Source organism: Haemorhous mexicanus, chromosome 31 (genome assembly GCF_027477595.1).
Source record: "Haemorhous mexicanus isolate bHaeMex1 chromosome 31, bHaeMex1.pri, whole genome shotgun sequence".
Taxonomy (NCBI): domain Eukaryota; kingdom Metazoa; phylum Chordata; class Aves; order Passeriformes; family Fringillidae; genus Haemorhous; species Haemorhous mexicanus.
This window is the reverse complement of record NC_082371.1, coordinates 4,231,859-4,254,523: the sequence shown is the minus strand read 5'-3', so window position 1 is coordinate 4,254,523 and position 22,665 is coordinate 4,231,859. Positions and strand designations below refer to the sequence as shown.

At 57.3% G+C, this 22,665-nt stretch overlaps 2 protein-coding genes across 4 annotated transcripts; both read right to left on the bottom strand.

Moving 5' to 3' along the window:
* Positions 1 to 637: 637 nt before the first annotated feature.
* Positions 638 to 11,489, bottom strand: LOC132340174 (ETS translocation variant 3-like). Its single transcript, XM_059871011.1, is given in 6 exon segments — positions 638 to 1,369; positions 1,371 to 1,771; positions 4,493 to 4,608; positions 7,419 to 7,656; positions 9,530 to 9,585; positions 11,169 to 11,489. Coding segments are annotated over 5 exon segments (1,491 nt in total). The 5' UTR covers positions 9,576 to 9,585; positions 11,169 to 11,489; the 3' UTR covers positions 638 to 679.
* A 1,492-nt stretch (positions 11,490 to 12,981) lies between these two features.
* Positions 12,982 to 22,665, bottom strand: LOC132340178 (T-lymphocyte surface antigen Ly-9-like). 3 transcript variants are annotated; one of them, XM_059871017.1, is made up of 8 exons: positions 22,373 to 22,665; positions 19,928 to 20,020; positions 17,955 to 18,296; positions 16,863 to 17,159; positions 16,441 to 16,560; positions 15,038 to 15,129; positions 14,145 to 14,309; positions 12,982 to 13,120 (listed from the first exon to the last, which is right to left on the bottom strand). In XM_059871017.1, exons 1-7 carry the CDS (start codon positions 22,443 to 22,445, stop codon positions 14,151 to 14,153), a joined length of 1,176 nt encoding a protein of 391 aa, XP_059727000.1. In that variant the 5' UTR covers positions 22,446 to 22,665; the 3' UTR covers positions 12,982 to 13,120; positions 14,145 to 14,150. The 3 variants fall into 3 exon arrangements, with proteins under 3 accessions (XP_059727000.1, XP_059727001.1, XP_059727002.1); XM_059871018.1 differs by having other exon boundaries at positions 14,145 to 14,279; XM_059871019.1 differs by lacking the exon at positions 19,928 to 20,020.

Here is a 22,665-nt window from a genome sequence, read left to right as displayed (position 1 = left end):
TTATTCCCGTTCCCATTCCCTGAAAAAGTTTGGAGAGTTTTGCTCATGGCTTCTGTGTGAGAGAGAGAAAAAAAGGCGGGAAAAGGGGAATTTTCCCCGGAAATCCGCCGGGAACGACGCGGCCTCCATCCCGATTTTCCGAGTTTTCCTGAATCCTCTTCCCCCCGCCCCAACCCCGCTCCGTGGACAGTGCAAAATTCCCAAGCTCCTCCTTTTCCCAAAAAAAAAAAAAAAAAAAAAAAAAAAAAGAAAAAAAAAAGAACCAGACCAGCTCCTGGATGGCCGGGGAGGAAACCTCGCATCCGTGAAAAAAAACGAAAAATCACGAAAAACACCCGCCCTGGATCTGGAGATTCCCGGTGTCCCAAAAAGCCCGGGAGCAGCCCCGCGGCCGCGCCTGGAATTCCTCCATCCCAGTCCTGGAGCTGGAGCCGGCTTTTCCCGGGAAAACCGAGCGGGAATTCCGGCCGCCTCTTCACCTGCAAGTCAACAACAGAAACAACACAAAGCCCGCAGCTCCCGCCCCCCTCCCTTCTCCCACCCCCGAAATTCCCTAAAAACCCCCGGACCTACCCCGCCCCCCTCCCCGCCCGTATCCCAAACCGCTCTGCAACCTTGCTACATAAATACACGGATGTTTCTCCGGGTGTTTTCCAAGGTTTTTTTGTTCCAGCCGGGATTAGGTGTCGGAGGCGGCGGCCACGGCTTTGGGCAGGTGCCAGACCCCGTTGGGCCGGGGCTCCTCGGGCATTTCCTGCCGGGAATCTCCGTTCCAGCGGCGCTTCAGCCGCAGCTTGGGGGGCATCAGGGCGTCCTCCCTCCTCTCCTGCCCCGCGCCGTCCCCGGAGCAATCCCGCGCTGTTTTCTCCGCATTCTCCTCTCCGGACGAGCCGGGCTGAGCGGGGACGGGCGCCCACGCCGGAGCCGCCGGGCGGGCGAAAACCGGCACCTTCTCCTCCTCCTCCTCCTGCTCCTCCTCTTCCTCCCCGTGGCGCTTCTCCGGCTTCTCCTCCTCCTCCTCCTCCCTGTCCGGCGCCGGCTCCACCTTGACGCGGGGCAGCGGCGGCTCGGGGTTGGCGGCGGTGCCCTCGGGGCTCTCCAGGCGCTCGCGGTTCTTGCGGCCGGCGGGCGGCGGCTGCAGCTTGATGGGGAACTGCGGCTGCTCCTCCAGCGGCACCGGGCACTGCAGCGGCGGCACCACCAGCGGGTAGCGGGGGAAAGTCCGCGGGCTCAGGTGGTAGTTGAACACGGAGCAGGCCTGCGAGTGCAGGTAGTGCTTCATCTCCTCGGGGTTGAAGGAGAAGCAGCTGCTGCCGGCGGCGGCGAAGGGGCTGAGCCCCGGCGACGGGCTGTAGGAGAAGAGCGTGGGGGGTGAGCGACAGCGCCGGCGAGATGGGCACGTTGAGCACGCCGGGGCGGCCCGGCAGCGGCGACACGGCGAAGGGGCTGTGCGGGTGCTCGGGGAACATCCCGGGCCGCGAGAAGAGCGGCAGCACCACCTCGGGCTTGCGCTTGGGCCCCGCGGCGGCGGCGGCGGCGGCGTGCGGCGGAGCCAGCAGGTCCCGGCGCCAGTCCGGGGCGCTCTCCTCCAGCTCGGCGGGCTCGGCCTTGCGCTCGGGGTCCGGCAGCGCCGGCTCGGCGTGCGGCGGCAGCAGCGAGCCCGGCGCGAAGCGGCCCGGGCCCTCCTCGCTGGGAGAGTGCGGCTCCAGAGGGGGAAAGTGGAAGCGGGAGGAGGCGGTGGGCACGGGCGGGGCGCTCTGAGGGACCACGCCTGCAAAACGGTGAGAAAAGGGAGAAAAAAGAGTTAGGGGACTGGGGGAGCGGGGGGCTGGAGGGGAGCTGGGGGAAGAGCTGGCTGAAGGTCCTGGGGATAGCGTGGAAAGGCGTGGAAGTGTTTTAAGTGTGCACCCGAATGGCTGGTCTGAGTGGGGATGGGATCAGCCCATGGAAATGTCTGAAATATCCACGGGAAAAACTCAAATGTCCATAGAAATATCTTATCTGAGAGGGGATCTCATCAGTGCATGGAAATGTCTGAAATATCCACGGGAAAAACTCAAATATCCATAGAAATATCTTATCTGAGAGGGGATCTCATCAGTGCATGGAAATGTCTGAAATATCCATGGAAATGTCTGAAATATCCACGGAAATTTCTTCTCTGAGGGGGGATCTCATGAATCCATGGAAATGTCTGAAATACCCATGGAAATGTCTGAAATATCCACGGGAAAAACTCAAATGTCCATAGAAATATCTCATCTAAGCAGGGATCTCATCAGTGCACGGAAATGTCTGAAATATCCATGGAAATGTCTGAAATATCCATGGAAATGTCTGAAATGTCCATGGAAATCTCTTCTCTGAGGGGGGATCTCATGAATCCATGGAAATGTCTGAAATAACCACAGAAATATCTCAAATACCCACGGAAAAACACTCAAATATCCACGGAAATATCTCATCTGAGAGGGGATCTCAGCAATCCATGGAAATGTCTCCCAGTATCCATAAAAACATCTCAAAAATCCATGGAAATATCTCTGATGTAAACGGAAACCTCTGAGGGGGAATTTCATCAATCCATGGAAGTATCTCAAAGATCCACAGAAATATCTCAAATTCCCACCCAAATCCCTCCTTTTTCCACCAAAAATCTCCACGATTGAGGGGACAACCCTGGAGAAAAACTCCAAATTCCCGGGATTAACCGAGAGTGTTCCAAATTCTCCCAAATTATTTTTTTTTCCAAGTGCCCCAGGGACAGGAGGGAGCAGGGAGAGGGAGCTGGGAACTGCCCGGACTCGTTTGCTCCCTGTTAATTAAGGAATTACAGCTCCAGACACATCTTCCCACCCCCGTTCTATGGCTTGGAAAAGACATTCCCTCCTCCCAAGGAAAAAAAAAAAAAAAGAAAATAAAACAAACCCCAGCAGGGCCCACACAGGTGAAGGAGACACCAACACCTGGAGGAATTTTTCCCTTTTCTTTTTTTGGCCTTCCCAGAGCCTTGGAAAAACAAAACTGTGGAGATTCCCTCAGGGAGGGGAGGCGGCCCTGGAGCTCCAGCCTGGAAAAATCCCTTTTTTGCCCACACAGAACCAGCTTTTAGCCCTATTTTCCCTGCTTTTCCCTGCTGGATTGGTGTTCCAGGCTGGATCGGGGTCCTCCAAATTGGGACTTTTTTGTGGAGAAAAAATTGGAATTTTTGGGAGCAACGACTTGCAGACAGCATTTTATCTTTATGGATTCAATAATCACCAATTTCCCCCCTTTTCCTGCTCTTTTTCCTGTTCTTTTCCTGTTTTTTCCCTGCTGGATTGGCTTTCCAGCCTTTCCCCTGGAGCAGCTTGTGCTAGGCCCAGCTCCTCTAAATTGAGATTTTGTGAGGAGAAAAGTTTGGAATTTCTGGGAATATTGACTTCCAGAGGGTTTTTCTATCTTTATGGATTGAATAATCACCATTTCCCCCCCTTTTCTTGCTCTTTTTCCTGTTTTTTCCCTGCTGCATTGGCTTTCCAGGCTTTGCCCTGCAGCACAGTCTGCCAGGCCAGGCTCCTCCAAATTGAGATTTTGTGAGGAGAAAAGTTTGGAATTTCTGGAAATATTGACTTCCAGAGGGTTTTCCTATCTTTATGGATTCAATAATCACCAATTTCCCCCCCCTTTTTCTGCTCTTTTTCCTGTTTTTTTCCCCTGCTGGATCAGCTTTCCAGCCTTTCCCCTGGAGCAGCTCGTGCTAGGCCCAGCTCCTCTAAATTGAGATTTTGTGAGGAGAAAAGTCTGGAGTTTCTGGGAATATCGACTTCCAGAGGGTTTTCCTGTTTTTATGGATCATTTTCCCGCTGTGCCTGATCGGGACAATCCCCCAGCTGTAGGAATTTGGCTCTTACGGGGTTTAATTCCATCAAAAATTCCCCGGGAAAGACTCTTTCCCCAAGAAACCGCTGCTGACTCCAGGATAAACCTGGCAAAACTATTTTAGGGCAAAAAAGGGACATTTATGCTCCATTCCCAAACTCTTCCTCATTATCCTATGTCTTTTTCCAGGGAAAAATTTTTTATTTTTAGTCAAAATCCAAGGAATTCCTGGTTTCCTCCGGGACCGCTGCGATCCCTATGGAATCCCTCCCAACTCTGGGGCAGGAATGGGTTAAAAAAGAGCCATTTTTGGTTGAAAAGGAGCGGGAAAAGGGGCAGAGAAGGCAGAAGAAGCCGTGGATTTGTACAAGGCCCCACAAACTCACCTGAGCCGCTCCGGGATTGCATCCCAAGGTTGATCCTCTTATCCCACAAATCCCAACAATCCCCGGGGAAAGATAAACCCTGAGCCCACATCCCCCACTGCAGCTGGGATTTGCTCCCAGGTTTTGGCTTTTTTATCCAGGCTGGCAGTGGAAAAAAAAAAACCAAATTCCACATTCCTGGGGGGTTTTTTGGGTTTTTTCCCCCCCCAATTCCCACACGGAATTCCCGAATTCCCCGGGCTCACCGTTGGGCCGGATGTTGATGAAGGGATAATTGGGCATCACCAGCTTGTTGAAGTTGAATTTATAGGTGAATCTTTTGCCCTTGGTCTTGTGCAGGATCCTCTTGTTGTAGTAATATCTAGAAATGAATTTTAAAAAATGGAAAAAACTGATCGAAGCACTCAAAAATCCAGAATTCCTCCCTAATTCCTGAGGGATTCCTTCCTCATTTCCTGTTTAAACCAAAATATGGAATTCTGGGATGGTTTGGGCTGGAAAGGGCTCAAATATCCTTAAAAATCCAGGGCCAGGAGCAGCTCCCACATTCCCAGGTCACTCCACACTGGAATTGGCCACTCCCAGGGATGGGAAATCCACGGAATAACCTGGACCAGGGAAAGACTGATCCCTAAAATCCCTTTAAATGGAATCCAGGAACATTTCGGGGTGGAAAAAGGACCTTAAACCCCATGGGGGAAAAAAGGGAAAACCTCCAAATTCTGCTGGCCTCAGGGCCTGGCTGAGCTTGGTGTAGTTCATCAGAGCTGGGCCACCAAACCCAGAGCTGGGCCACCCCCACCTCCCCAGATCCTGAGGGACAACACCACCATAACATCCCACTTGAAAACCCCAAAATTCCATGGAAAAAAAGGGGAAAAGCCCAAATTCTGCTGATCTGAGGGCCTGGCTGAGCTCGTCGTAGTTCATGTGGGGTGCCCACAGAGCTGGGCCAACCCCACCACCCCATGAGCCCAAAAACCCCTGAAATTCTGAATTTTGAAGGAAAAACCCTCAGATGTTACCAACCTGAGAGCCCAGCTGAGCTTGTTGTAGTTCATGGGGGGTTTGCATTTCTGGGGCCCTCAGAGCCGGGCCACCAACACCCAAACCCAACCCCACCACCCCAAACCCTGAGGGACGAGCCCAAAAACCCATGAAATTCCAAATTTTGAAGGAAAAAAACCCCAATTTCACCGACCTGAGAGCCCAGCTGAGCTTGTTCTACTTCACGTGGGGTTTACATTTCTGGGGCCCTCAGAGCCGCGCCACCAAAACCCAGAGCCGGGCCAACCCCGGAGAGATGAGCCCAAAACAAAACCCCTCGAAATTCTGAACTTTGAAGGAAAAATCCCCCAATTTCACAAACCTGAGGGCACGGCTGAGCTTGTCGTAGTTCATCTGGGGCTTGCACTTGTGGCACCCCCAGAGTCGTGCCACGAAAACCCAAACCCAACCCCACCACCCCAAACCCTGAGGGATGAGCCAACACCACCATCACATCTCAAGATTCCATGGGGTTAAACCCATGAAAAACCCCAAATCCTGCTGACCTGAGGGCGCGGCTGAGCTCATCGTAGTTCATGTGGGAAACCCACAGAGCTGGGCCACCCAAACCCAAACCCGGAGAGATGAGCCCGAAAACCCCCGAAATTCTGAATTTTGAAGGAAAACCCCCAAATCCTGCTGACCTGAGGGCCTGGCTGAGCTTGTCGTAGTTCATGTGGGATACACACAGAGCTGGGCCACCCCAAACCCAACCCCAGCACCCCAAACCCGGAGAGATGAGCCCGAAAACCCCCGAAATTCTGAATTTTGAAGGAAAACCCCCCAATCCTGCTGACCTGAGGGCGCGGCTGAGCTCTTCGTAGTTCATGTGGGATACCCACAGAGCTGGGCCACCCCAAACCCGGAGAGATGAGCCTGAAAACCCCCGAAATTCTGAATTTTGAAGGAAAACCCCCAATGCTGCTGACCTGAGGGCGCGGCTGAGCTCTTCGTAGTTCATGTGGGATACCCACAGAGCTGGGCCACCAAAACCCAACCCCAGCACCCCAAACCTGGAGAGATGAGCCCGAAAACCCCCGAAATTCTGAATTTTGAAGGAAAAACCCCAAATCCTGCTGACCTGAGGGCCTGGCTGAGCTCATCGTAGTTCACGTGGGATACCCACAGAGCTGGGCCACCCAAACCCAACCCCAGCACCCCAAACCTGGAGAGATGAGCCCGAAAACCCCCGAAATTCTGAATTTTGAAGGAAAACCCCCAATCCTGCTGACCTGAGGGCGCGGCTGAGCTTGTCGTAGTTCATGCGGGATACCCACAGAGCTGGGCCACCAAAACCCAAACCCAAAGAGATGAGCCCGAAAACCCCCGAAATTCTGAATTTTGAAGGAAAAACCCCCAAATCCTGCTGACCTGGCTGAGCTCGTCGTAGTTCATATGGAATACCCACAGAGCTGGGCCACCCAAACCCAACCCCAGCACCCCAAACCCGGAGAGATGAGCCCGAAAACCCCCGAAATTCTGAATTTTGAAGGAAAAACCCCCAAATGCTGCTGACCTGAGGGCCTGGCTGAGCTCATCGTAGTTCATGTGGGATACCCACAGAGCTGGGCCACCCAAACCCAACCCCAGCACCCCAAACCCGGAGAGATGAGCCCGAAAACCCCGGAAATTCTGAATTTTGAAGGAAAAACCCCAAATCCTGCTGACCTGAGGGCGCGGCTGAGCTCATCGTAGTTCACGTGGGATACCCACAGAGCTGGGCCACCCAAACCCAACCCCAGCACCCCAAACCCGGAGAGATGAGCCCGAAAACCCCCGAAATTCTGAATTTTGAAGGAAAACCCCCAAATCCTGCTGACCTGAAGGCCTGGCTGAGCTCTTTGTAGTTCATGTGGGATACCCACAGAGCTGGGCCACCCAAACCCAACCCCAGCACCCCAAACCCGGAGAGATGAGCCCGAAAACCCCTGAAATTCTGAATTTTGAAGGAAAACCCCCAAATGCTGCTGACCTGAGGGCCTGGCTGAGCTTGTCGTAGTTCATGCGGGATACCCACAGAGCTGGGCCACCCAAACCCAACCCCAGCACCCCAAACCCAGAGAGATGAGCCCGAAAACCCCGGAAATTCTGAATTTTGAAGGAAAACCCCCAAATCCTGCTGACCTGAGGGCGCGGCTGAGCTTGTCGTAGTTCATCTGGGGCTTGCACTTGCGGCGCCCCCAGAGCCGCGCCACCTCGTCGGGGTCCTTGATGACGAACTCGCCGTACTCGCCCTGCTGCCAGGCGATGACGTGCCGGAACTCCTCCTTCTGCAGCAGCTCCAGGATGAAGTGCCACAGCTGGATCTGCCTCGAGCCCGGGCTCGACTCCGTCTTGTACGCCCACTCTGGGAAGTGGTAGCCTTGGGGAGGGGAAATGGGGAATAAATGGGGATAAACGGGGAAAAAAGGGAAAATGTTGATTGGGGGATGATGGGTTTGGGCAGGAGGTGGGATTCTGTTCAGTATTCCATGTGGGAGCAGGGAGATGCAGGTTTGCCATCCTTCTGACTCATTTCAGCCCCATTTCCTTGGAAAATCCACCCAAAAAACCCCACAGAAAGCCCCAGGTGGAGTCTGGGGGCTCCTCCTTCTGCAGCAGCTCCAGGATGAAGTGCCACAGCTGGATCTGCCTCGAGCCCACGCCCACTCTGGGAAGTGGTAGCCTTGGTGGGGGGGGAAATGGGGAAAAAATGGGGATAAACGGGAAAAAATGGGAGAAAAAAGGGAAAATATTGATTAGGGAATGATGGGTTTGGGCAGGAGGTGGGATTCTGTTCAATATTCTGTGTGGGAGCAGGGAGATCCAATTCCCATTCAGCTGCTCAGCTCTGACTCCCTTCATCCCCATTTTCCTTGGAAAATGCACCCCAAACCCACCAAAACCTTACAAAAATACCACTAAAAACCACTAAAAAGTGTTAAAACTCCACTGGGATCCCATTAATTACTGGTGCCTGGAATTCCGTTCAATATTCCATGTGGGAGCAGGGAGATCCAGGTTTGCCATCCTTCTGACTCATTTCAGCCCATTTCCTTGGAAAACCCACCCAAAACCACCCCAAAAACCTCTAAAACACCCACTAAAACCCGTGAAAAACCACCAAAAAGTTGTAAAACTTGGGTGGAATTCAATATTCCGTGTGGGAGCAGGGAATTCCAGGTTTCCCATCCATGTGACTCATTTCTGACTCACTTCAGCCCCATTTCTTTGGAAAATCCACCCAAAACCATTTCCAAAAAACACCAAAAATGACAAAACTTAGCTGGAATCCCATTAATTACTGATGCCTGGAATTCTGCTCAATATTCCGTGCGGGAGCAGGGAATTCCAGGTTTCCCATCCACCCAACTCCTTTCAGCCCAGTTTCCTTGGAAAATCCACCCAAAAGACACAAAAACCCCACTAAAACCCACCAAAAATTGCAAAACTTGGCTGGAATTCCATTCAAAATCCCAGGGATGGAATTCAGGGGAAAAAAAAAAAAAAACCCCAAAAAAAACAACCTAATTTTGAGTGCTTTGGGGTTTTTTGGGGGTTTTGTTTGTTTGTTTTGGTTTTTTTTAAAAAATCTAATTTGGGGTGGTGATTTTTGGGGGGGAAAAATCTGATTTGGGGTGAAGTTTATTTTGGGAAAAATCTGATTTGAGGTGGTGATTTTTTTGGGGCAAAAATCTGACTTGAGTTGGTTTTTTTTTTTTTGGAGAAATCCCCTTTTTTTCCCAGTGCCACCCCCATTCCTGCCAGGACACAAACCCCAGGAGGGAAAAATCCCAAACCCACCCCAAACCCATCCCTGGGGAGGGAGGAATAATTTGAATTTTAAAGGCAGCACCTCCACCCTCGTTTCTTTCCCAGCAGGGAGTGGGGATGGTGGGAGAGGCGGGATGAGCATTCCCAGGAAATATTTTTATCCTGGAAAAGCAGCAGGAATGGGGTTTTTACCCCAGAAAAGCAGCAGGAATGGGGTTTTTACCCCAGAAAAGCAGCAGGAATGGGGTTTTTGTGAGGGAAAAGCAGCAGGAATGGGGTTTTTACCCCAGAAAAGCAGCAGGAATGGGGTTTTTGTGAGGGAAAAGCAGCAGGAATGGGGTTTTTGTGAGGAAAAGCAACAGGAATGGGGTTTTTCTGAGGGAAAAGCAGCAGGAATGGGGTTTTTGGCCCAGAAAAGCAGCAGGAATGGGGTTTTTGGCCCAGAAAAGCAGCAGGAATGGGGTTTTTGTGAGGGTCCTTACCCCCTCCTCCCTCGGGCTTGTCCACGATGCTGCAGCCGGCCTTCATCCTCTTCCTCCTGGGGGGAGAGGGGTCAGCAGGCACTGCCCGGGGAATGGGGGAATAATGGGGGAAATGGGGAAAATAATGGGGAAAAATTGGGGAAAATAATGGGGGAAAATGGGGAAAACAATGGGGAAAAATGGGGAAAATAATGGGGAAAAATGGGGAAAACAATGGGGAAAAAAATGGGGAAAAATGGGGAAAATAATGGGGAAAATAATGGGGAAAAATGGGAAATAACGGGGGAAATAATGGGGGGGAAAGGGGTCAGCAGACACTGCTGGGGAGAATGGGGAAAATGGGGGGAAAATGGGGAAAAATAGGAGGAAAATGGGGGGGGGAAGGGGTCAGCAGGCACTGCCTGGGGAATGGGGAAAATGGTGGAAAAATAGGAAAAATGAGGGGGGAAATGGGGGAAAGGGGGGGAATAAAGGTTGGAAAAAAGGTTGAAAAAGGGGGGAAAGGGGAATAAAAGGGGGGGAAAATGAGGAATAAAGTGGAAAAATGGGAAAAAATAAAGTGGAATAAAGGGGGGAAAAGGGAAGAGAAGGAGGAAAAAAGGGGGAAAACGGGGGAAACTGAAGAGAAAGGTGAAAAAGGGGGTGGGGGGGAAGAGGAGCAAAAAGGGAAATTTCCCTGCCTGGAATTGCAGGAAGGAGACAAAACAAACCCTGCTCAGTTCCCAGACGGGCTCGGCTGCCAAAATCCACAGCTGGGAGCGGGCCCAGATGTGCCAGGGCAGGAGGGGAGGGAGAAACGGGGAAAAGTGGGGAAAAAACAGAGAAAAAGGGGAGGGGGAAATGGGAGAGAAGGGAAATAAAGGGGGGAAAAGGGAAATTTCCCTGCCGGGAATTCGGGCCGGGAACTCCCAGCAGAGCCCCGGGAAGGCTCCGGGACCCCCGGGGCGGAGCGGAACCCCCCGGGACCCCCCGCTGCCCGCCCTGCCCCGCGCCCCCGGCCCATCCCGGCCCGCTCCCGGCCGCCGCCGCCTCCAAGGCCCCAAATGGCCGCCGGGAGGGGCCGAGCGGCGCCGGGGCGGCGGCGGGGCCGGCCCGGGGCTGCGGCTCCCCCGCTCCGCTCCCGCCGCCCCGAGCCTGTCCCGGCCTGCCCGGCCCGCCCCGGCCCCGGGCGGTGCCGCTCCCCTGCAGACACCCCCGGAGCCGCCGGCCGGGGCCTCCCACGCTCCCCGCCCGGGAATGCGCCACGGGGGGGGCCCGGTGCCCGTTCCGCCGCTCCCCGGTTCCCGGTGCCCACCCGGTAACGGAGGGGGGGGCCGCTCGGTGTTTGTTCGCCCCCGCTCGCCGGGCGGTTCTGGGTAACCCCCGCCCCCCCGGATCCGCCTTTTCGGCCGCTCCGTGTTTACCCGGCCCCCGCTCCCCTCCCCCGGTTACCGGGACCCCCCCCCCCGCCGTTACCGGGGCTGCGCTTCAGCCCCGCCGCCCCCGGAGAGTGCCGCAGAGCCCCCGCTCCGCCCTCCGCGGCAGCTCGGGGGGGGCTCTGCTTCATCCCGCCGCGCTCCCCACCTCCGGTACCCCCCGGTAATTCCGCCCCCCCCCCCCCCAAACCCCGCGGTCCCCCCGCGATCCCCCCGGGACGCACCTGCGGGGGCGGCGCGGGCCGGGAGGAGCGAGGCGGGTTCCGGGAGAAGGAGGAGGAGGACGGGAAGGGAGGGGGGGAAACGGGGAAGGAGGCGGGCGGGGACCGGGGGGGGGCGGATCGTTCCCGGTAGTGCGGGGAGAGGGGGGGAGAGGAGGCGGCTCGGCTCTCGTCGCTCGTCCCGCTGTTGCTGTCGTCGGTGGCGCCGCCGCTTCTTCTTCGTTTCCTTCTTCTTCTTCTTCCTCTCCTTCTCCTCCTCCCGGTGCCTCCCCCGCGCCGCCGCCGCCGCCGCCGCCGCCGGAACCGGAACCGCCGCCGCCGCCCACGCGCTTCCGGGCAGCGCGCGCGCCCACGCGCTTCCGCTTCCGGTCCCGGGAACGGGGGGGGGCGCGGGAGCGCGCGCGCGGGAAACGCCCCCTCCCCTCATAAACACGGGCCGGGAAAAACGGGATAAAACTGGGATAAACGGGGCAAAAACTGGGATAACCGGGGAAAACCAGGGATAAATGGAGCTAAAGCAGGGATAAATGGGGCCGGAAAGGGGCAAAACCCGGGATAGACGGAGCCAGACAGCCCCAAACCAGCCCTGAGCACGGGCCTGAACGGGCCCATAAACGGACCTAAAATAGACCCAAACCAGCCCAAAAACCAGCCCCAAAGTGGAGCCAAAGCCAGGGCCAAAACAGGCCCAAATACCCCCAAAAACCAACCCCAAAACCAGCCCCAAAGCAGAACCAAACCCAGGGCCAAGACAGGCCCAAGTACCCCAAAACCCAGCCCAAAACCACCCCAAAGCAGAACCAAAGCCAGGGCCAAAACAGGCCCAGAATACTCCCAAAACCAGCCCCAAAATAGAATCAAACCCAGGGCCAAAACCAGGTCCTAAATACCCCAAACAAACCCGAAAACCAGCCCGAGTTACCCCAAAACCACCCCCAAAATCCCCCAAAACCAGCCCCAAAATAGAATTTAAGCCAGGGCCAAACCCAGGTCCTAAATGCCCCAAAACCAGCCCCAGAAAAACCCCAAAACACCCCAAAGAAACCCCAAAACCAGCCCCAAATACCCCATAACACCCCAAAACCAGCCCCAACCCCCCAAATCCCCCAAACACCCCAAAAAAGGCAGCCCAAACGTCACCACCGTTTATTTGCTGATATTTACACGCTGGGGGGGTGTGGGGGGTGCTGCCCGCGCCCGGGGGGCGAAATTCCCGATTTTCCCCCAATTCCGGAGAACCCCAAAACAGGCAGGGACCCCAAAGACCCCACGAACCCCCGGGGACCCCCCAAATTCCGGCTCCACCGCCTCTGATCGGGATCCGCCTCCCCAGAACAGTCCCGGGCATGGAATTGGGGACAAACCCAGGGATTTTGGGGTCAGAAACGGGGAAATCTGTCTGGTTGTGGGGTCAGGGGGATCCTCCCACCCCAAAACCCCCAGGGACCCACCCAGGCTTGGAGCCCCCTCCCCAGAACAGTCCCGGGCACGGAATTGGGGACAAACCCAAGGATTTTGGGGTCAGAAACAGGGAAATCTGTCTGGTTGTGGGGTCAGGGGGATCCTCCCACCCCAAAACCCCCAGGGACTCACCCAGGCTTGGAGCCCCCTCCCCAGAACAGTCCCGGGCAGGGAGTTGGGGACAAACCCAAGGATTTTGGGGTCAGAAACAGGGAAATCTGTCCGATTGTGGGGTCAGGGGGATCATTCCACCCCAAAACATGCGGGGAGCACCCAGGGACCCCCAGAACCCCCCGGGACCCCCCAGAACCCCTCTGGGACCTCTGCCCTGGGTCCCCCTCCCCAGCGCAGTCCCGGGCAGGGAATTGGGGACAGACCCGAGGGTTTTGGGGTCACAGGGGGGGAAATGGGCCCGGCCGTGGGCTCGGGGTTGGGGCTCGGGGTTTGGCACTCGACGCTCTCAGCCCTTCCCGGGGTGCCGGCGCTGCGGGGCCCTGCGGGGACACCCCGCGCTGGGTCGGGGGTCCCCAGGAGGGGGAGACCCCCCCAGCGCTCCTGGGCTCAGGGACAGCCCCTCCCCAGCCCCTCGTCCCCTCTTTGGGGCCCTTCCCAGCCCTTTAATTCCCTCTTTGGGGCCCTTCCCCCTCCCCAACCCTTTATCCCCACTCTTTTGGGGTGCGGGGTGTCCCCCAATGTCCCTTTTTGGGGACAGTCCCCCCTCCCCACCCCTTCATCCCCTCTTTGGGGCCATTCCCCCTCCCCAACCCTTTAACCCCACTCTTTTGGGGTCCGGGGTGTCCCCCAATGTCCCTTTTTGGGGACAGTCCCCCCTCCCCACCCCTTCATCCCCTCTTTGGGGCCATTCCCCCTCCCCAACCCTTTAACCCCACTCTTTTGGGGTCCGGGGTGTCCCCCAATGTCCCTTTTTGGGGACAGTCCCCCCTCCCCACCCCTTCATCCCCTCTTTGGGGCCGTTCCCCCTCCCCAACCCTTTATCTCGGGATCTCTTGGGGTGCGGGGTGTCCCCAAATGTCCCTCTTTGAGACACTCCAACCCTTTGTCCCTCACTCTTTTGGGGTCCCCCAAATGCCCCTTGTGGGGGACAGTCCCTCCCCCCAAAAAACCTTTAACCCCGGCTCTTTTAGGGTCCCCTTTTTGGGGACAGTCCCCCCTCCCCAACCCTTTATCCCCCGCTGTTTTGGGGTCTGGGGTGTCCCCAGTGTCCCTTTTTGGGGACACCCCAACCCTTCATCCCTCACTCTTTGGGGTCCCCAATGTCCCTTTTTGGGGACACCCCAACCCTTCATCCCTCACTCTTTGGGGTCCCCAATGTCCCTTTTGGGGACACCCCAACCCTTCATCCCTCACTCTTTTGGGGTCCCCAATGTCCCTTTTTGGGGCAGCCCCTCCCCAAAAGCCCCTTTAACCCTTTCCCCTCCACCCAGGCTGTTTTGGGGTGCGGGGTGTCCCCGAAGCTCCCCGATTTTGGGGTTTTTGGGGTTTTTGGGGTCCCCTCACCTGGCCCTATGTCACCTCCTCGGCCGTGTCCTCCGGGGCTTTCTGCTCGCCGCCCCCCGGGGGCGATTTTGGGGCCGCGGGCTCGGATTTTTGGGGTTCGCTGGGTTCCTGCGGGGCCTCGGGGGGGCTGGGGCCCTGCGGGGCGACAGTTGGGGTCCCCCTCGGCTTTTGGGGTCCCCCCATGGCTTTTGGGGTCCCCCTCGGCTTTTGGGGTCCCCCTCGGATTTTGGTATTCCTGAGATTTTGGGATTCCCGAGGTTTTGGGATTTTTATGGGTTTGGGATTCTCGTGGTTTTTGTGGGGATGCCCCCGCGGTTTTTGGGGTCCCCCTCATTTTTTGGGATTCCCACGGTTTTGGGGTTTCCCTCCTGGTTTTTCGGGACTCCTGCAGGTTTTTGGGGACCCCCCCCCCCGTGGATTTTGGGATCCCTGAGGTTTTTTGGGACTCTGATGTCTTTTTGGGATCTCTCTCAATTTTGGGAACTCTCCCCATTTTTGGGATCTCTCTCATTTTTGGGAACTCTCCCCACTTTTGGGAACTCTCCCCATTTTTGGAGACTCACTCGGTTTTTAGGGCTCCCGCTGTTTTTGGGGTTTCCTGTGGGGTTTTGGGGATTCCTCACAGATTTTTGGGATCCCTGTGGTTTTTAGGGACCCCCCCCGGATTTTGGGGACTCCCGTGGCTTTGGGGATTCCTGCGGTGTTTTTGGGATTCCTGCGTTTTTTGGGATTCCTGCGGTTCTTTTTGGGATTCCCGCGGTTTTTTGGGGATTCCTGCGGTTTTTTGGGGATTCCTGCGGTTTTTTGGGGATTCCTGCGGTTTTTAGGATTTCCCGTGTTTTTTTGGGATTCCCGCGGATTTTGGGGTCCCCCCCGGAGTCTGGGGTCCCGACCTGGTCGTTGCCCTCGGGGGGGCTCCTGCAGACGATGTCGCTGAACTGCGGCTCCCCGGGGCTCTCCTCGGGCGGCGCCGTGGGCGTGGCGGCTGCGGGGAAACGGGGGAAAAACGGGGAAAAACGGGAAAAATGGGGAAAAACCCCAGGGAAAATGGGGGGAAAACAGGGAAATGGGGAAAAGTGGGGGAAAATGGGGAAAAAGGAAAAAATGGGGAAAAATGGGGAAAAACCCCAGGGAAAATGGGGGGGAAACAGGGAAATGGGGAAAAAATCCCAGGGAAAATGGGGGGAAAACAGGGAAATGGGGAAAAAGCACAGGGAAAATGGGGAAAAGTGGGGAAAAACGGGAAAAAACGGGGAAAAAATGGGGAAAAAGTAAAAAATGGGGGAAATGGGGAAAAACCCCAGGGAAAATGGGGAAAAATGGGGAAAAACGGGAAAAAAACAGGGAAAGAATGGGAAAAAAGAGGAAAAAGGAAAAAATGGGGAAAAATGGGGGAAAACTGGGGAAATGGGGAAAAACCACAGGGAAAATGGGGAAAAGTGGGGAAAAACGGGAAAACACGGGGAAAAAAATGGGGAAAATGGGGAAAAGGAAAAAATGGGAAAAAACCCCAGGGAAAATGGGGGAAAACCAGGGAAATGGGGAAAAACCACAGGGAAAATGGGGGAAAACAGGAAAAATGGGGAAAATGGAAAAAATGGGGGAAATAGGAAAAAAAAATCCAGGAAAAATGGGGAAAATGGGAAAACAGGACAAGAAGAAAATGGGTAGATGGGAAAACGAGAAAAATGGAGAAATGAGAAATGGGAAAACCGGGGAAACCAGGGAAACGGGAAAATGGGGAAAATGGGGAACAGGGAAATGGGAAAACTGGGAAACCAGGGAAATGGGAAAATGGGGAAAATGGGGAAAAGGGAAATGGGAAAACTGGGAAACCAGGGAAACGGGAAAATGGGGAAAATGGGGAACAGGGAAATGGGAAAACTGGGAATTGGGGTGTTGGGAATTGGGAATCGGGCAGTTGGGAATTTGGGGATTTGGGAATTGGGGAATTTGGGGATTTGGGGATTTGGGGAATTTGAGGATTTGGGGAGTTGGGGATTTGGGAATTGGGGATTTGGGGAGTTGGGAATGGGGAATTGGGGAATTTAAGGATTTGGGGAGTTGGGGAATTGGGAATTTGGGGAGTTGGGGATTTGGGGAGTTGGGGATTTGGGGGTTTGGAATTTGGGGAATGGGGAATTGGGGAATTTGAGGATTTGGGGATTTGGGAATTGGGGAATTTGGGGATTTGAGGATTTGGGGAATTTGGGGAATTTGGGGAATTGGGGATTTGGGAATTGGAGATTTGGGGATTTGGGGAGTTGGGGGTTTGGAATTTGGGGGCTTTGCCCACCTGCCTCGGCCGCCTTCTCGCTGTTGACCCTCCAGCACCAGAAGGCGCCGCCCAGGCTGACGGCCACCAGGATCAGCGAGAGCACCACGTAGCCCGAGGTGGAGAAGGCCGAGGGGCCCCCTGCCCGCGGGGACACCCGTGACAGCCCAGGGGAGACAGGTGTGTCACCTCGGCTGTGCCACCCTGGCCTTGCCACTTGGGCTGTCACACCTGGGCTGGGCCACCCCGGCCGTGTCACCCCAGCCGTGTCGCCCTGGCCATGCCACCTCAGCTGTGCCACCCCACCTGTGTTACAGCCATGCCACCCCAGGTGTGTCACCCCGGCCATGTCACCTTGGCCATGCCACCCCACCTGTGCCCCTGTCCCTGTCCCCCCCAGCCGTGCCCCTGTCCCTGTCCCTGTCCCCGTGTCCCCGCCTCACCTCCGCCCTGGCACAGGCTCTGCAGGTCGAACAGGGCGACCTTGTGGTCCGCGGGGTTGCTGACGGTGCAGGCGTAGGTGACGTTGGTGGCGGTGGGCGGCAGTGCCACCCGCAGGGTGGTGCCGTCGGGGGACAGCTGGTGGCGCCCGGGGCCCAGCTGGCCCCAGGTGAGGCTGTCGCGCCGCCAGGTGACATTGACGGCGCCGCGGCCGCTGCCCTGGCACTGCAGGGTGAGGTTGCACCACTCCAGCGTGCTGGCCAGGAGCTGGCTGCGCGTCCGGGGGCTGGGCACGGCCTCTGCGGGGGCACGGGGGTGGCACCGAAACCCCAAAACCCCCAAAAACCTCCCCAAAAACCTCCCCAGGGCACGGCCTCTGCGGGGGCACGGGGCTGGCACCGAAACCCCAAAACCCCCAAAAACCTCCCCAAAAACCGCCCCAGGGCACGGCCTCTGCGGGGGCACGGGGGTGGCACCGAAACCCCAAAAACCACCCCAAACCCCCCCAAAACCTCCCCAAAAACCCCCAAAACCTCCCCCAAAACCTCCCCCAAACCCCCCCAAAACCTCCCCAAACCCCCCCAAAACCTCCCCAAATCCCCCCAAAGCCCCGAGGCTCGGCCTCTGCAGGCACGGACAGGTTTAAGGCCTGGTCCTCCCCCAGTGTCACCTAAAGCCCCAGTCCTGCTCCGTGCCTCAGTTTCCCCACCCGAACCTGAACTTAACCCAATGACCAATGAACTAATTAATTAACTAACTAATTAATTAACCACTCCCCCATCACCATAGACGGACAGGTTTAAGGCCTGGTCCTCCCCCAGTGTCACCTAAAGCCCCAATCCCGCTCCGTGCCTCAGTTTCCCCACCCGAACCCCACCTTAACCCAATGACTAATGAACTAATTAATTAACTAACTAATTAATTAATCATTCCCCCATCACCATAGACGGACAAGTTGAAGGCCTGGTCCTCCCCCAGTGTCACCTAAAGCCCCAATCCTGCTCCGTGCCTCAGTTTCCCCACCCGAACCCCACCTTAACCCAATGACTAATGAACTAATTAATTAACTCATTAACAAAGCGTGCCCCCCTCACCGTAGACGGACAGGTTGAAGGCCTGGTCCTCCACCAGGGCCGGCTGCAGTTTGATGCGGGCCCCGAAGACGCCGCTGTCGCCGCGCTGCAGCCCGCGGAGCCGCAGCGCCGTGCCGTTGACGAGCTCCAGGCGGCGGCCGAAGCGGTCCCGCGGGTCCGGCCGCTCCAGCCCGCCCGGGCCCACCTCGGCCACCTGGATGGTGGCACCGGTGCCCGCCGAGAAGCTCCACTCGATCTCCTTCACCGTCTGGTTGGGCAGCAGCGCCGGGGACAGCAGCACGGAGCCGCCCAGCACGCCGTTCACCTGGCGCGGCGGGGCCCGGGGCTGCCCGAAGAGCAGCTCTGCGACAGAAGAGTGTCACCGCGGGGCTGGGGACACCTGGGGACAGCTGGGGGACACCTGGGGACACCTGGGGACAGCTGGGGGACACCTGGGGACGGTCTGGCTGGGTGGCACTGCCGGTGACAGCGGGACACAGCCACCAAGGACACGATTCACCTGCCAGGACTGGCCAAGGAGCAGCGCTGGGACAGAAAAGTGTCACCATGGGGCTGGGGACAGCTGGGGGACACCTGGGGACACCTGGGGACGGTCTGGCTGGGTGGCAGTGCCGGTGACAGCGGGACAGAGCCACCAAGGACAGCGTTCACCTGCCCGGGGCTGCCCGAAGAGCAGCTCTGCGACAGAAGAGTGTCACCGCGGGGCTGGGGACACCTGGGGACAGCTGGGGGACAGCTGGGGACAGCTGGGGACACCTGGGGGACACCTGGGGACAGCTGGGGGCGGTCTGGCTGGGTGGCACTGCCGGTGACAGCTGGACAGAGCCACCAAGGACAGCGTTCACCTGCCCGGGGCTGCCCGAAGAGCAGCTCTGCGACAGAAGAGTGTCACCGCGGGGCTGGGGACACCTGGGGACAGCTGGGGGACACCTGGGGACAGCTGGGGACACCTGGGGACAGCTGGGGACACCTGGGGACGGTCTGGCTGGGTGGCACTGCCGGTGACAGCTGGACAGAGCCACCAAGGACAGCGTTCACCTGCCCGGGGCTGCCCGAAGAGCAGCTCTGCGACAGAAGAGTGTCACCGCGGGGCTGGGGACACCTGGGGACAGCTGGGGGACAGCTGGGGGACAGCTGGGGACAGCTGGGGACGGTCTGGCTGGGTGGCACTGCCGGTGACAGCATGACAGAGCCACCCAGGACACGATTCACCTGCCAGGACTGGCCAAGGAGCAGCGCTGGGACAGAAATGGCACCTGAGAGGGTTTGGGGACAGCTGGGGACATTTGGGGACATTTTGGGGACACCTGGGGACATTTGGGGACGGTTTTGTTGGGGGTGACAGCAGCACGGAGCCGCCCAGGACAGAGTTCCCCTGCCCAGGATTGGCTGAAGAGCTCTGGGACAGGAAAATGTCACCAGAGGGGGTTTGGGGACAACTGGGGACATCTGGGGACTCTTTAGGATGTTTGGAGAGCATTTTGAGGATGTTTGGGGACATTTGGGGCCATTTTGGGGACATTTGGGGACATTTGGGGACGACTGGGGAGGAGGAGGAAGAGGAGGGTCCTGGCAGCGGCCTTGGCTGGGTCTGCAGCCGTCGGTGTTGTTGAAAAAAAGAGGGAAAAGCGGAAATTTTGGGGGAAAAGCGGCCGAAAAGGTGAATCAATCCCAGGGGAGGAATTTCCTCCAAGAAGAGAAGGAAAGTCGGGAATTTTGGGGGAAAAAGCGGCTGAAAAGGGAAATTCTTGCGGGTCTGGAGCGGCGTGCGAGCGGGTGGTGCTGAAAAAAGAGGGAAAAGCAGAAATTTTGGGGGGAAATCAGCGAAAAAGGCGAATGAACAAAGGCGAGGGCTCTGAGCCTCCAAAAAAGAGAGGGAGCGGCAGAGGTTTTGGGGGAAAAATCGGCCAAAAAGGTCAAAACCTAAAAACTACAGGTTCAGATGCGGCCCCATCTGAACTCGGGGCTCTCACCAGAACAACGCTCCAGGAGAGACTGGGTGGAATTCCCAGCCAGAATTTCCAAAACCTCATTTTCTGCCTCAAAACGCGCCTCCTGCAAGAGCCCTGCGGAAAACCGAGAGTGGAGGGGGGATTTTTGGGTAGAATTTCTGCAAAATTGGGGGTTTTGGGTAGAATTTCTGCAAAATTGGGGGTCTTGGGTAGAATTTCTGCAAAATTGGGGGTTTTGGGTAGAATTTCTGAAAAATTGGGCGTTTTGGGTAGAATTTCTGAAAAATTTGGGGTTTTGGGATAGAATTTCTGCAAAATTGGGTTTTTTGGGGTAGAATTTATTAAAAATTGGGGCTTTTTGGGTAGAATTTCTGCAAAATTTGGTTTTTTGGGGGTAGAATTTCTGAAAAATCGGTGGTTTTTCTGGGGCGTAGAATTTCCACAAAAATTGAGTTTATTGGGGGTAGAATTTCTGCAAAATTGGGTTTTTTTGGGGCAGAATTCCTGCCCAGCTCCAGCTCCCAGGAACCACTGGGCAGCTCCAGGCAGGGACAAAACCCCAAAATTTTGGGGTTGGCGATTCCCCCCGGGCCGGGGCCCGATCCCAGCCCCAGGGGAAGGTTCTGAGATTCCATTTGGGATTTTTTTAAATTTTTTTCCTTTTTTTTGGCATTTCCCTGGAAAAATTCCGCTCGGCGCCGCCTCCCCCGCTCCTGGCAGCGCCCTCCCCCCGCCCAGCTGTCACCTGCGCCACCCCCGCGTCCCTGGCACCGGGAATTTCGGGAGTTACTTCGGGATCTCGGGAATTTCGGGAATTTCGGGACCAGCGGCTCCGCCCGCCGGGGACGGGACGGCTCCGTCCCGCTCTGGGGACACTCCCGGTGTCCCCTCGCGGTCCCTGTCCCGACCAAATCGGGGTTAACCCGGGCGGCGCTCGGTGCAGGTCCCGCTTTTCCCGGGATTCATTCCCGCTTTTCCCGGGATTCATTCTCGCTTTTCCCAGGTTTGAGTCCTGCTTTTCCTGAGTGTCATTCCCGCTTTTCCCGGGTTTGATTCCCACTTTTTTCCCCCGGTTTTGTTCCTGCTTTTCCTGAGTTTCATTCCTGCTCATCCCAGGTTTTATTCCTGCTTTTCCAGGATTTGATTCCTGCCCATCCCGGGATTGATTCCCGCTTTTCCCGGCTTTCATCCCTGCTCATCCCGGGTCTCATTCCCGCTTTTCCAGCCCGACTTTAAAGCCGAGGGAATTTTTGAGCGCTCGGTGAAGTTTTTGGGGGGTGAAGCCCCCCCAGACCCCAGGGGAGGATGCTGAGAGCAAGGAGGGGCCGGGGAGGGGCTTCCCGAAACCCCCCCGGAATCCCAAAATCCCCCGGAATTCCAAAATCCCCCGGAATTCCAAGATCCCCCCCGGAATTCCAACATCCCCCCGGAATTCCAGGATCCGCTCCCGAATTCCAGGATCCGCTCCCGAATTCCAGGATCCTCTCCCGAATTCCAGGATCCGCTCCCGAATTCCAGGATCCTCTCCCGAATTCCAGGATCCGCTCCCGAATTCCAGGATCTGCTCCCGAATTCCAGGATCCGCTCCCGAATTCCAGGATCCGCTCCCGAATTCCAGGATCTGCTCCCGAATTCCAAGATCCCCCCGGAATTCCAGGATCCGCTCCCCCTCTGGAGCGGTCTCCACCCCCCTCCCCATCTCCCCCCGGGCTCCGCAGCCCCCCGGGCGCTCCCTGCGCTTTTCCCGGGATTTTTCCCGGTGCTCCATCCCGGGAGGAGCGGCCGGGGGGGCTCGCGGTGGCCGCTCGGCCCCTCCCGCGCCAAGCGCCGCCCCGCCTCAGCCTGTTTATCCCGGATCCCGATTTTTTTGGGAGCACGAGGCTCTCCCGCAGCGCGGGGAGGAGGGAGAGGGAGCCGCGGGATCCGTCCCTGCTCCCGGCCCGCCCCAAACCTCCGAAAATCCCCCAAAACCAACTCCAGCCTCGCTCTGCGCCCCGCGTCCCTTCCCCCCCGGCCGGGCTCTGCTTCCCAGGCTGCTCCAAATCCCGGGAATTGCGGCTTTCCCACCTTTCCCGGGCCGGTGTTTTGGGCATCACCTGGCGGCACCATCCCCGCCAGGCCAATTAATCGCGGAGGCAAATGAGCCCCGTAATTAAGGTGCCCGTGGGCCGGACGCTGTCCCGCAGGAACGCTCCCGGAGGGGATTTGCGGGAATTCTGGAATCTTTGGGAATTCCGGGGGGATCCCTCGCTCCCGGCTTTACGTAAGGAGCCGGGGAGGGGGGAAAAAATATCGCAGGTCCCTCAATCCAAAAAAAAAAACCCCAAAAATCCGCCTGGGGAGGGGTGGGCGAGCCCGGCGGGCCCGGCCCCGCTGGATGCGGCGTTCCAGAGCTTTCCAGGGCTCGGGGGGGTCCCGCCCGAGCCCCCCGGGGGTCCCGCGGCTCCGGGGTCGCCCCCGACTCACCTGGGCCGAGCCCCAGCAGCGCCAGGAGCAGCGAGGGCAGCCGCGATTTGCCCCGCGGCGATTCCCGCTCCATCCCCGCGCGGTTTTGCTTTTATTTCCCCGGGAATCGGCTCGGCTCGGCTCGGCTCGGCGCGGGATCAGCGGCCGGAGCGGCTCGCAGGAGGAGGAGGAGGAGGAGGAGGAGGGGGAGGAAGGAGGAGCGACCACCCCGGCGCCGCAGCCCGCGGGGCGCGGAGCATCGCGGGGCTCAGAGCGAGGGGTTCTCCATGGGGGAAAAACACCGGGAATGGGGG

Bases quoted from the DNA above. Each gene is read 5' to 3' on its own strand.
- LOC132340178 (XM_059871017.1), bottom strand. From the start codon at position 22,445: ATGGAGCGGGAATCGCCGCGGGGCAAATCGCGGCTGCCCTCGCTGCTC. The intron at 18,297-19,927 runs GTGAGAGCCCCG...CTTCTGTCGCAG, and splicing joins TCTCCTGGAGCGTTGTTCTG to AGCTGCTCTTCGGGCAGCCC. The intron at 17,160-17,954 runs GTGAGGGGGGCA...GTGCCCCCGCAG, and splicing joins CTTCAACCTGTCCGTCTACG to AGGCCGTGCCCAGCCCCCGG.